General features: G+C 34.4%; 1 protein-coding gene across 1 annotated transcript; it reads right to left on the bottom strand.

The window, feature by feature from the left end:
* Nucleotides 1–3,033: 3,033 nt before the first annotated feature.
* LOC127075852 (phospholipase D gamma 1) lies at nt 3,034–9,656 on the bottom strand. The gene is made up of 10 exons (XM_051017345.1): nt 7,769–9,656; nt 7,233–7,349; nt 6,891–7,085; nt 6,567–6,815; nt 6,413–6,481; nt 6,165–6,312; nt 5,892–6,040; nt 5,610–5,789; nt 5,256–5,453; nt 3,034–3,698 (listed from the first exon to the last, which is right to left on the bottom strand). Exons 1-10 carry the CDS (start codon nt 9,272–9,274, stop codon nt 3,405–3,407), a joined length of 3,105 nt encoding a protein of 1,034 aa, XP_050873302.1. The 5' UTR covers nt 9,275–9,656; the 3' UTR covers nt 3,034–3,404.
* Nucleotides 9,657–14,158: the final 4,502 nt, after the last annotated feature.

Below are 14,158 nucleotides of genomic sequence, written 5' to 3'. Positions count from 1 at the left end.
GAGTGCGATTCTACCATTCTAAAATCTTGAGGAATCGAACACCATTGTTCAAAACTAAAATATTATATAATTTAACCTTTTCACTATAAAAACTCTCGAACAAAGAGAATAGTCACTATTTTAATTTTTTTAATTTTTTTTAATAATATTAAAGATCAATCATATAACACATTCATTTATTATTAGATTTTTATGATAAATTTTCATACAATATTATTTATGACTCGATGTTTTTTATATAAAAAGAAATATAATTTTCTAAAGATGTATTATTGTTGAATTTTATTTTTATAATCATTTTTTACTATATCTTTTAATATTATTTATAATTTAAATAAAAATTTAATTTCTTTTTTCAATATTTTTTATTGGAGTTCAACATGAAAGATTAGATCAGGGCCTCAAAATATTTTGGGTCAGCCCTGAGTAGCGACAACACTAGCGTCATGAATCTCAATAAAGTTTAGGTACTTTACTTTGATACCAAACACATTGATATTAGGCACCAATTTATTAGGGATCATATTGAAAAAAGGGATTACTAAATTGAGTTTGTTAATTCATTATTTAATCAACTCACATATATTTTACCAAACCTTTTCATGAAGAGAATTTTTTTTATAAGAATTGGGTTAAGAATATTGAATCAATCATGCATTGAATAAATTGTTCTATGTGTATCTTCTACTTTACTTCTTGCTTTTCTCTTTTTGATAATTTCAAAGGGAGAAAATATACTCTCAATTAAAGCATAGTTGCTATATTTTTTGAGGGGAGTCAAAATTCCAATTCTTTTCATCTTAACCTTTCTTTTAAACTATCTTTTTAAGAGATGTTTTGTCATCATCAAAATGAAGGATAATGTGATTCTATGTGTATACAAGTTTCGGTGATGACGCAAGAAAGAACAAACATCATAAAATCATCAAAGAATAAATATGAATCAAAGAATGAGAAATAATCTTTCTGATAATGACACAACTAAGATCAAACATCATGAACTTCATAAAAATATCAATTTGATTGTTGAAAGCACACAACCTGATCTAGAGTTAAAGTTTTATTTTTTTTAGGATAAATATATAAATTAAGTGTGTTACTCTCCAAATACTAAAATTATACATACACTCACAAAATATTTTTCAAAACTTCATCTCTTATTAAACAAATTCTAAAAAAACACATTAGGAATAGTCAAAAAGTCCTTTTAAACTAAGTATAATCGGTTATGGTATGTTTGTAATCAATTATGAAGTGAAATTTAATATATAATCGATTATGGTGGCAATATAATCGGTTATTACATGTGTCTTGCTTAGTAACCAATACAGATACCTAATAATCGATCATGGTTTAGAACTAGAAGAACTTTTCTTTTTTGCTTGTCCATAATCGATTACTTTCGTAGCATAATCGATTATGGACCGAATTGAGCTTTTAAAAAAGTTTCCTTTTTGCCTAAATTTTCTGCTATAAAAGTAGATTTTGTGCTTATTTGAAAACACATGAGTATTTTGAAAAAGAACTTCTTATCTTCTACTCTCACCTTGATCCAAAAAAATTCAAATACATTTCATAACGTTTTAGTGTTGAAAGAGTAACTACTTAGAAGCAACTTGTGTAATCCACTGTTGTAACTTTTAATCTGATATAGTAAAACCAATAAGGGATATTCTCTTGAACTAAAATAATATAAAGGTTGCAAGTTGAGTTTTAGATACAATTTTATGTAAGAGGTTGTGGGCTGAACATGTGATAAAAGCTTAGTTGATAATGGAAATCACAATGTGCTTCCTTGGGACTGAATGTAATCATAGGATTTTGGGTCGAATAAGGATAAATTTCGATGTGTTCCTTCCTTATCCCTTAACTCTTTATTTTTCATTTATCCCTTTAACTACTATCTTCTTCTTCTTCATCAACTATTATCTTCTTTTAAATCGTTTTATATAATCAAACATTTATACGTGGAGATTGCTCGTTACAATCGTTTTATATAATCAAACATTTATACGTGGAGATTGCTCGTTACAGCCTATGTATTTTTCACAGATCCTATAAAACCCGAAATTGTCATTACTAAAAATTAACTTTTGACTACACCCTTATTTTTTTTTAATTGGTTTTGTTGAACAATGTTTGGAAGTTATCTTCTAGACAAATTCCTTTGACTTTTAGTGATCAAGATCAAATGAACAACAAAAGATGACGGACGTGTCCGGAAAATAATTTTAAGTGTCTGAAAGATAACTTCCGAACACACTTCTTTAACTTTTACTGCATGAAGACAAATGAAAAATGTAATATGTGCGTCCAAAAGATAACTTTTGAACAAAAACATTTTTCGTATTTTTGGAGTTTGTGAAAAATACATAAGATGTAATCAACAACTCCTTATATGTTTCGGTTTGGAGTAACCAACTCACTAAAACTTTGGAGACCCAAGCCCAAACATAAAGATGTCTGACTTGAAAATAACGTCACTCTTATAAACTTCAGAGGTATATGTTGTTCAGTCCTCCTAGGTCATTAGATAACAATTTATTAACTCTCCTTTGGTGACAAGTATTCTAACAAGAAGGTTCTAAGACCTCCAAACCTTAGAGGATTTGATAGAAAAGCTAAAAAAAAAACAGATCAATTTCAGGTACACATTTGTAACACAAACCAACTAATACACAAAACACAAAATGGTGTCTGAATGGCCAACACATCATGTGAAAAAACACAAAATGATCCTTTAACTCAGAGAACCACAAAAAAACACCATAAAGTTAATATCCTCTTTCACAATGTTGTGCCTATAGGCTTACTGTGATGCCTTTTTTATGGCAAACAATGTCAGGGTGCAATGGTGGTGCTGATAAGAGACCACGTCAAATGAAACCAATATGGTGTCTGAATTGTAGACAACCGTACCTTTAAAGGAGATAAGAGGATGAAAACCTCTGCAATAATATTCTAAGGGGTAACAAATCCTTAAGGAATATTGATGCAATATTGCATATGACAAATCTTGATTTTGAAGATTGGTTTTACAAGTGAAGATTGGATTTATTACTATACATTGAATATATTGTTTCCTCAATCATCATACATTCCAAAATTGTTTATAACTTGTATTTTGTAATTTCAATTCAATCTTTTCTAATGATTCTTCCCCTATAAAGCACCAGCACAAGCACCAGATACCATACAAGTCACGTCGCTGACACTGACACTAACACGTCAACACTGAAAATAATTTGAGAATGAACTGATTGAATGCAACCACATATGTCAAATATGTCAGATACCGGACACACGCATAACTCTTTCCCGGACCCCGCTATGGGAGAAGCTCTATATCACTAGCTTGTATCTTTCATCCTATTCTAATAACCAGGAAGAGATCTAACCTATTATCAAATGGTTAGATTCTCTTGAATGGCAATGAATGATCCTATTATCTTTCCTCCAACATCAGGGAACTCTTCATGACCAGGAAGAGATTTGACCTTACCCTTTCTATCAACTTCTACCGGGTACTTCATTAAATGTCCTCTCATCTCTGTCAAATCATTTGATGAAAATTGATTCCAGTTCATTTCGGACATCGTTCTAACCCTTCTCACACAGTCCAGGCTCTCCGGCTGTAAGAAACAGTCTTCGATGGTGCCAATATGCTCTGCCCAAAGCGACATTCTGTATCCATGAACCTACATGGTAGAGTTTCACAAACAAATTGTTTAGTTCATAATACATGTTATGATTGAAAAAAGGTAGATACAATAAACTTTGAAAAACACCATATATCAGTATCGATTGTTTTGCTTGATACATGACCAAAAAAAAATACATTAGTATTTTCACAGATCTCAAAAGCTAAATTTAGAACTCTTAAAACCTTAAAAATTATGCTGACAACAGTGTCATCAACAGATGTTGGCGGAAAATAGCAGAACGCTAAATTCTGATATGTGAAATGGCAGATAGTGTTATGGGCATAAAGCTGAGGCCGAATAGCAGTCAATCGTAGCTGAATAGCTATGTGAAATGGCTATAATTCAATGACTATGATTGACTGTTCTCATTTCTAACACCTATGTGAAATGGCTAAATTTTAAAGGCTCTAATTGATTGTTCTCATTTCTAACAGTAATAAAGTGTTATCACCAGAATCGCTCTCTCTCTATATATAAAGGTTTTCTGTGAAAAGTGTGTGATAGAGAAATGTGGTTGAGCCAACTCAACCCCACAAAACCGACTTGTAGGGTGAGGATTACCTCCACTTATAAGTAACATACATGTTCAGACCATATATTGTCCGATCAGGTCACCCCACCGAATCTTAAACCAGACTCTAATACCATGTTAAGAATGTGGGGTTTGGCTTAACTCATCCCTACAAAACCGTATAAAGTGAGGGGTGTCACCCTATATAAACTCGTTCAAACTCCATGTCAAACAAATATGGGACTTGGATTTCCAATACACCCCCTCCCGCCCAACACTCCGATGGATCATGAGGAGGAGTATCCACATTGGATCAAGAGAAACCACACAAGTGAGAAGATCTATATATCCAAGGACATGGATCCTCTGCAGTGGCTGAATGATTCTGCTCCATCTCAGCCACTCATTTTGATCAAATATAAAAAGTAATTAATATTAATTACTGCATAAATGGTTAAGATTGGAGCAGCATGCAAAACATGAGAGAGCAACTGGAGATGATCTGTGTCCATATATCCAATGCCTTAAGGTTTTAGGTGAATATGGGGTGTCTCTCTCACTTGTGTTGTTGCACTTGATCCAATGTAAATACTCTTCCTCATGAAGTATGGGGGGGCCATAATCCACATATCCCTAAATCGGAACCAAACTCAGATACCATATGTGGGAGTCTTGACATTTATAAAAATCCCAAAATGACGTTTATCCACTATTGTCTTTACATCTGCTAGCAGAAAGCCAGAAACTAGAAAAGCTTACACTATTATCCTTATAGCTAAACTACAATAGCGTCTCAATTTTTATAGAGGATTCATCAAAATTCGCTATTTGACAACACTGGTTGTCTATATTGTTGAATAGAACCCTAAAACAAAGAAAGGATAGTAAAGGAAATAACTTAGTTTTTTCACTAGGATTTCCATTGTGTTTAGGAAAGCCATCAGATGTCTAAAACAACATAGACAACATATCCACAAACTGAAACTTAAATTTGGTACATAAACAATGTCTTACTAAGAAAATATGAGAAGCCACTATACCTGTCCGCGTGGATAACACTGCTTTCTCGCCCATGTATATTGAGGTTGGTAGGCTCCCATTGCAATCTCAGTGTCCCTTGTTCCTTCCATAGAGCGCTGATTAATGTTTGCTGACCCCAATATCACATATTCATCATCAATAATCATGCCTTTTGAATGAACATAAATCATGAACCGTCGGTTATTTCGACTATTTACCTGGCAAAACAACACCAACATAAAATACAATTGCCCTTTTAAATGCCACAACAAATTAAGACACTTGCCCTACTCGTAATGCACTAATTTCAGGAATTTTAAGAAAAAAGTAAAGACACTTCAACAAAGGGAGGAGGAGGAACGTAGAGTTCATACTTGTGGAGTATTTGGTGGGGGAGGAATTCCAGACACAACAATATTCTCATGCATATCTATGGCTTCTCGATTTCCAAGACAGAAAAAGTTCAAATAGTCTTGTGGAGAGAACGCTCCTTCGAGCCCAACTTCAGCCAAAGCCTTGTAAACTGTCTCATACATCATCTGCATTGTTTTATGCTGCAAAAACATTGATAAAAAATTTCAGGGTAAGAAATGCAAGACAAGAATTAAGCACACTTATTAGTCTCTATAACTTTCGTATTGCGAGATGAAGCATACCTGCCAAAATAGAATCCTTTGAGTGGCAGCACCTGTTGGATTACCCTCTGGCCACATTGGAATAACTATGTATACTGCAAACCTCTCGTTTGCCTTTATTTTTTCGGCGATCTTCAGTGCAATCTCTAATGGAATTAAATTATTAGCACCTGCAAAAACATGAAAGTCATTTTAACATCAAAAGAGACTGTTTAATTAGCAAAATATAACATGTGTTTTTCATTCTTTAAGGCAAGCAACAACACAACATCTGTTTAGAAAGAAGTTCCATACCAATCTCTTTATTTTGGCTCCAATTGTATGAAGAACCAATGAAATATTGATTCTCTATATAAATATAATGCTGCGCAGCGCGAATGGCCTTTACATATGCTGTATGTATGCTCATGTCAATCAGCACATTCTTCCCGCATACTAGATTCTGTAAAAACAATTATGTTGAACACTTCCCGTCACACATATGGTGGAGAAAAAATGGCGATTCAAAATCAAGCAAGAAAATGAAAACTCTTTCCGTTCACCTTTTCTGATGCATCTTTTGGCTCCTTCGGAAATCCCTTGACAGAGCTTGAATCAATTGAACGAAATATCTGCATTCATGGTGTACACAATCAACAGTTTCCTTGAAGTAGTGTGATTGACTAAATATATATTCCGTACTAAATGACTAAATACCTGAGCATGCCAAGATTCAGGATTATCATCACCGTCACTAGGAGCGTCAGACATATGGATAATATCTGAAATTCTTTCTATCTTGAGCAACGCATCATCATACGAACTCCTAAACTTTTTTATCCCTGTAGGTTTCGCAGCTCTTAACCAGCGCTCCTCAAAATTGGTCAAAATATCGTAAGCTGCTGGACCGTCAATTTTAGAATGCAAGTCATGCCATGGTTCCCGCGGACAGCCACCAGTACTACCCTGTCAAAAAGTAGCCCCATTATTAGAATAAATTGCTCTTCTTCTTTTAAATGGGGATCTAAAATTAGATATTACCGTGAAAGTAGGGTTGTGATAATCATCCTTGTGCAGTGTCTGCAGTGACCTAAAGAGGGGATGATGGGGAGTATCATATCGGCCGTCACACAAATCAAGTCCACCAATAAATGCTACAATTTTTCTTCTGTTATTTCCAGCATCAGCGTCCAGAATTATAGTCTTCTGATGATGTGTATATATTGTTTCAACTTCCTGATAATTGGAAGAAACTTAATGCAGAATTCTCAAAACCGAACTAATATGTAAAAACATATAGAATCTTAATAAAAAGAGCAAACAAGGAATGAAGTAAAACAAAATAGTTTCAATTATAGTCATTCTGTTATTCTCAAACCAAACCTTTTGCTTGGCCCAGCTATGTCGTTTTCCAGCAATGCGAGGACAAAGTAGCACTTGCACAGAAGAGTGCTTGAAAAATCGCCGAGTTTCCTCATCATGAGTTGCCATGACACCATCCTGAATGCAAAGCATATTTTTTATATAGTTAAAACAAAAGCGCAAATCATAACCCTAATACGGTAAGAAATGTATAAAAATGTCCCAAGAGAAATAAATTAAGTTCATAGATCATTCCGGAAAGCACGACACATTAAATAATCATAATAACCATTTAGATAAGGGAACTAACACGTTAATAGGATAGAGAATAAGCAGAGAATACTGAATGAAAAAATCCACATGCCAAGAAGCAAAAAGTTCCTAATCCAACTGTAAACAACTTTTAATTGTAGAAAACTTGGATTTGTATAGGGCCATCATCAACCATTTTCGTAAAACAAATACAAATTCTAAGTTAGATATAATGACACAATGATGATAATGACATGCAGCAAAGACGCAATAACATGTGACGTATAATAAATTGCATTGCTTACTGTCTTATAACCAAGAATGCTTCTTGAGGTAGGGTCATCCCAAACAAGGAGAAGCACTCTTACTCCTTCTTGAGACTTGGACCTCAAAAGATCACCAAGGGTGAAATCAGTTTCATGAGAATGACCGGCATCCCTTACCAACCTAACTTTGTGCCACACCGACCACCCCGTAATGTAAACCAAACGCTTCGCTTTCTGTATCGCATCAAAGACGTCAGCCCAACACTTCCCATTAGCATAATGCATTCCATTATCAAGCATGACATTAGGGAGGCATCCATCCGGAACATGAGCATCTTGATATAGAGTAACAGTTCCGCCTTTCCTCAACGGAAAATACGTTCCCGGCACACCAATATAGTCAGGCCCCGCTCCAACTCCTTGATGATACATGGACAGCTTCTCCATCGGAATGAACTGAATGGAAATACTCAAGACAGCACCTTGCTTACAAGGCTTCCCGCTGTTATTAAGGATAGGGTAAGTCCCTTGTACCTTTTCACCTGTATATATCTGCTCCACTGGAATCGCTACGACACCAATAAGTTGTGAACCAACCACATCACTATCCTTAACAACAAAATGCACTTCAGCAGCATTATGTGCAACAGGAACATAAAAGTGTTGCTCCCAAACAGGATTTTCACTATTGCTAATCACAAAAGTTCTACCAACTACAGCATTTAACAAAGAAATCGAAACATAAGGATCACTAGTAATCTTCCTACTCATTGTTCCCTCAATCTTATTACCCACATTACCAGGAAATTTGCCAAACATATCATCTAAAGTCTTATGAAACATATCCATATTAGGAAGATTCTTAGCTCCATGAATACATATATCTAAATTACCATGCAGGAGCAAAAATTTGAGAGACCCTTTATTCTGAACAGGAACAATCTGCAAACTCTGGTTATACACTGAGTCATCCGATGAAGCAGCTGAAAGTTTGGGTGAACCCCCCAAATCAGAGTAAGAATTTTCAAAACCTGAAAAGGAATGATGACTAGAATGGCCACAAAAGTCTTCTTGTCTCTCTTCGGTTGAAACTGAATTGGAATGTGTAAATAATGGAGGTGTATTTGGTCTGTTATCAGATATCTGAGCATTGTTCATAAGATCACTCAAAGTAGGGTAAGCAGAACTCTGAGGAGAGTTTGGATCATCTTTAATTGGAAGGGCTTGGTAAGGATAGGGATAAGGGTAAGAGTAAGGGTAAGGATAAGGATAAGCATGAGATTGTTGAGGAGGAGGATACTGTGAAGGGTTTGATGGAGGAGGTGGTGGTGGATAGGAGTAGTTGTAGTTGAAGGGGTATGAAGAATTTGGTGGATATGGTGAATAAGGTGCAGCTGCAGGTGGAGGTTGATGTGGATCAGCAGGATCTTGAGATTGAGATGAAGGTGGAGGTGGATATGATGAATATGGAGATGGATAGGAATATGGAGGGTATCCATATGGGTTTGGATATCCATATGGATGTGGAGGACCATGATTATCCATGAATCAAACCTCAAAATTGAATGATGATTATGCAGAAGAACAATTCAAAATTTGATCTTTATTGCATATGCATACAAGGGTCATGGAGGATCCTATTAAAGATTTGACCTTTGATGCATATGCACAAAAGGGTAATCGAAGGTACCCTGAAACGGATCAATGGTGGGTAAAAACTGAACCTAGCTGAAACTGAAAGGGGGGATTTTATGAGGTAAAAGAGGGAAAGTTAATGGATTTTGAAGATTTTGCGATTTGGAAGATTTGAAAGAGAAGAAAGTTTATGGAGTTTCTCTGGTTTTTCTCATGCACACCAGGTCAGCTTGGTCCCACCATTGACGATGTGTACAAAGCTCACACGCGGCATACGGCTCTTACAGGTTGAAGGGGAAGAAATGTTACTTTTTTAATAACATATATAGCTTATATTTATTAAATTCATTGAATAATATTTTTGATCTAGATTAAATATATTAATTATTTAATAAATTAAAAAATAAAAAGATTAAAGGTCTTATAACTTAGATATTAAGATATCTTTAAAAAAAATTGAGATGGTATAGTTTAGCTATTAAGATGTGTTTATTTGATGGTTTTACAATTTGTTTTTTTAATCAATTATTATAGAGAATGTTATTTCTATAAGTTTATTTGATAGATTTTTAGATATTCTATATCCATTTTTTTAGCTAAATTATTTAATTTATAAATATAAAATTAAAATAATATATTATTTTCCATTTTTATATAAAATATATTACACCCCCCTTTCTCGAACTCATATTAAATGTTTGTTAAAATAGTTTTTTTTAATGTAAGATCTTTTCTTTATCACATCAAATTTTTAATTATTATTTATTTATTTTTATAACTATGATTAGGGATGAAAATAGATTAGGCTATGTTAGATTTTAGAAGGTCTGAGTCTGACCTACGATAAATTTATAAAATCTGAGACTGACCTACGATAAATTTACAAAGCACGGGTTTGTCTTATGACCTACTATAAACTCTTTTTTTGGTATGGTCTTGCCTTTTTAAAGTCTGGTATGACCTGAAAGACTATTTAAAAACCTATTTTTTATTAAGGTTTTCAATTAATTCATATTAGTTAAGAAGTCTTATACGTCAGTCATCGATTAAATCTAAATTAAAGACAATGATTTGAAGTAAGTTAAAAATAAAATTGAACCTCTCTCTCTCTCTCTCTCTCTCTCTCTCTCTCTCTCTCTCTCTCTCTCTCTCTCTCTCTCTCTCTCTCTCTCTCTCTCTCTCTCTCTCTATATATATATATATATATATATATATATATATATATATATATATATATATATATATATATATATATATATATATATATATATATATATATATATATATATATATATCTTTGATTAGTGGTTAGATAAGCAATGTACATATAAATACAAAGGTAAAACGCCAACAAAGAGGTGTTTGATGATCCTTACAAAAGGAAAATCCAAAGATAAGAGGGATATGACAAAGATGTGATCTTGTTTGTATGCAAGGATATAAATGACATATGGGATCTTAGGATTAAAAATTATGGTATGACAGATGCCCCTATTTAAGTTTCTTCAATTCGGAGATATGAAGATTGAAATCTTCGTCTCAACGAGATTGAAGAGATTTAAATACATAAGACCCAATTTTTGGCCCTAAGATACCGCAAAAATGCTTATGATATGATATGAATGCACACAAGGATCTTTGTGGGGAATATAGTGCCATGAGAGACAAAGAGTTGCTGGAGAAAAGAGTAAACTGAAACTCTGTAGGGGAATAACAAATTCCAAAGGGGGATCCAGCTGGGGACAAACAAAGTTCCACGTGGGAAAAGGAAATACGCGCAGACAAAACTACGACACGAAACTGCTGGAGACAAAGGGATGTCCTCCAAGAAAATAAAGCACCGGGAAACGACTCGACTCGGGAATAACTATTGTATTTGAAAGAAACCAATGCACAATTAGAAAACAAATGAAATATCCAACGAGGGAAGACTTATCAAAGCAAGACTTCGTCGGGGAAAAAATCAATCAAAGGGGATGCCTAACTCCACTAGGAAGAGAAATTACCTGACTATCAGTCAAGTGATAGCTTAACAACGGTAATAGACCCAAAAGGAAAGATTACCAACTACCAGTTAAGTGATAGTTTAACCAAGTAACCAACCAAAGGTAAGAGAAAATATTACCTAACTATCAGTCAGATGATAGCTTAACAAAGGTAATAAGCTCAAAAGGAAAGATTACCAACTATCAGCCACATGATAGTTTAACAAGGTAATCAACCAAAGGTAAGAGAATTATTACCTAACTATCAGCCAAATGATAACTTGACAAAGGTAATAAACTCGAAAGGAATGATTACCAACTACCAGCCAAGTGATAGGTTAATAAAGATAACCAACCAAAGGTAAGAGAAATATTACCTAACTATCAGCCAAGTGATAGCTTAACAAAGATAATAAGCTCAAAAGCAATGATTACCAACTATCAACCAAGTGATAGCTTAACAAAGATAACCAACCGAAGGTAAAAGAAATATTATCTAACTATCAGTCAAGTGATAACTTAACAAAGGTAATAAGGTCGAAAGGAATTATTACCAACTACCAGCCAAGTGATAACTTAACAAAGGTAACCAACCAAAGGTAAGAGAAATATTACCTAACTATCATCCAAGTGATAGCTTAATAAAGGTAATAAGCTTGAAAGAAATGATTACCAACTACCAGCCAAGTGATAGCTTAACAAAGATAACTAACCAAAGGTAAGAGAAATATTACCTAACTATCAGCCAAGTGATAACTTAACAAAGGTAATAAGCTCGAAAGGAATGATTACCAACTACCAGCACAAGTGATAGCTTAACAAAGGTAACCAACCAAAGGTAAACGAAATATTACCTAACTATCAGCCAAGTGATAGCTTAACAAAGGTAATAAGCTCAAAAGGAAATATTATCAACTACCAGCCAAGTGATAGCTTAACAAAGGTAACCAACTGAAGGTAAGAGAAATATTACCTAAATATTAGCCAAGTGATAGCTTAACAAAGGGTAATAAGCTCCAGGGACCAAAGTTCAACCCAAGAATAAAGTGGAGAGAAACGTTCAAAGAAGACTCAATCCAATGAGGAAATAAACTCGAATGAGGATTAATTCCATCCAGATAATGAAGTGGAAAGGAAAGTTGAAACAAAACCTTCCACGAGGATCAAACTCCACGGGGAATTAGAAAGAATAAGCGCTTTCTGCTTAAGGTAGACACTCTATTTAAGAGAGGATGCACACACTCTGTGGGGAGAAGAAAAAAACACCAGAGAGCGGGAAAACACCAAGGAATGCAAGATGCACAAATAAACATTATGATGCTATGCATATGTGTATGAACATGTGTATGAATATGCTGATAAAACATGCACAAAAGGGTTAGATTAATAACACATTACAAATGGATACTCGGCTAATCTCAATAAGATGAAGATGCTACTGGAGATCTTGCTAGGGATTCAGCTGAAGGAAACCCTGCAATGAATGATCATAAGCCATTAAAGGAGTTAAATCCTGATACAAGGCGTAAATCCTTCTGGAGAGAGAAAAGGATATTGCTTAGAGAACCAAAGTTAATCTTCTAAAGAAATGAACTCCGCTTCGAGGAAAGGTTTTCCGGGGATAAGAAACATCTGAACAAACTCTACTATGAAGGCCTGTTGCCAACTTCACTAGAGATTTTACCATTCCTGCAAGCTTATGCTGGGGAAACTGATGATCTTAGATACATTTATAAGGAAAATCCTGTCTTAGGAGAACACTGAGCTACGCTCTTCAAGATCTTACCATCCTTGAGATCACTGTTGACATTCCTCTTTTATATTCACAAATTGAGGAAACTTTTTTTTGTAAATTTCAAAAACATGATTGTTTATATATCTTTTGTTTCAAATATTATTATCAAAAATAAATGAAATTTCATAAACTGAAGCAAGATAAGAACAACAAACAAATGGGCAAAAGACTCAAGTTTTATTAATAGAATGGTAGTTCGCAAATGGCGTGACTCCATGGATCATTACAAAGTTTAAAAAATGGTAATTGTAAGTGAAGCTACGTGAATTATACCCGAGCGCATCGCACGCTCAAAGATACAATAGAATTTCCATCGAACTTTATTTATTCCTGAAGGAAAGGGAAAACATCGATAAAACTCGGGGGAAAGAGAAAAGGGTAAGGAAGTCAGTTATGCCAGGGGGAGGTATTAGCATCCCTCGCATATGTTATACTCAACGGGAACCGTTTTGAATGTTATTTGCAAGAACGGGTGTTAATATCTAAAGATTACTCACGAAAAGGGAAAACGGGAAGTTAATAATTGAAGTGTGAAAAAAAGGTAATAAGTAAATATGCTCGCCAAGGATTTGGGCCCTTGTGCCTACGTATTCTCACCATGCAATGAGAAAGTCAGAGCTCCGTAGTTCGTGGAACTAAGACGGATGTGTTAGTTGTTTTTAATGAAAATGTATTAACGGTCGCGTTCTACTGCCAAATTGCTTGCATGCTCGAGCATGAGAGTCTTAAGCGTTTGTTTGTTTATGATATAATGGATGAACTCAGATCGCACTCCTATAGTTAAACATTGCTTGCTCACACATGGAGGTTTAAGCTTCGTTCACGGTAGAACGGAAGTAACACGTCCTTTATGAAAAGGTTTAACTGAAAATGAATCCTAAAGGCAAAACTGAGTTTGATTTTATTATGAAAAGAGAGTCATGAATTGAATCATACTAAATTCTATGAATGGAAATGAATACAGTGAGCAACTGAGTCATTCATCCCGTACCCAAAGATATTTAGAATAAGGAT

The sequence above is a fragment of the Lathyrus oleraceus genome, chromosome 4 (assembly GCF_024323335.1).
Source record: "Lathyrus oleraceus cultivar Zhongwan6 chromosome 4, CAAS_Psat_ZW6_1.0, whole genome shotgun sequence".
Lineage (NCBI taxonomy): Eukaryota > Viridiplantae > Streptophyta > Magnoliopsida > Fabales > Fabaceae > Lathyrus > Lathyrus oleraceus.
The sequence above is the reverse complement of the archived record's forward strand: the minus strand, read 5'-3'. Positions and strand labels throughout refer to the sequence as shown.

What these genes read in the sequence shown, in the direction of transcription:
- LOC127075852 (XM_051017345.1), bottom strand. Translation starts at nt 9,274, where the DNA reads ATGGATAATCATGGTCCTCCACATCCATATGGATATCCAAACCCATAT. An exon ending in ATCACAACCCTACTTTCACG is followed by an intron (nt 6,816 to 6,890) that starts GTAATATCTAAT and finishes ACTTTTTGACAG; the next exon opens with GGTAGTACTGGTGGCTGTCC. An exon ending in CAAAAGATGCATCAGAAAAG is followed by an intron (nt 6,313 to 6,412) that starts GTGAACGGAAAG and finishes TTGTTTTTACAG; the next exon opens with AATCTAGTATGCGGGAAGAA.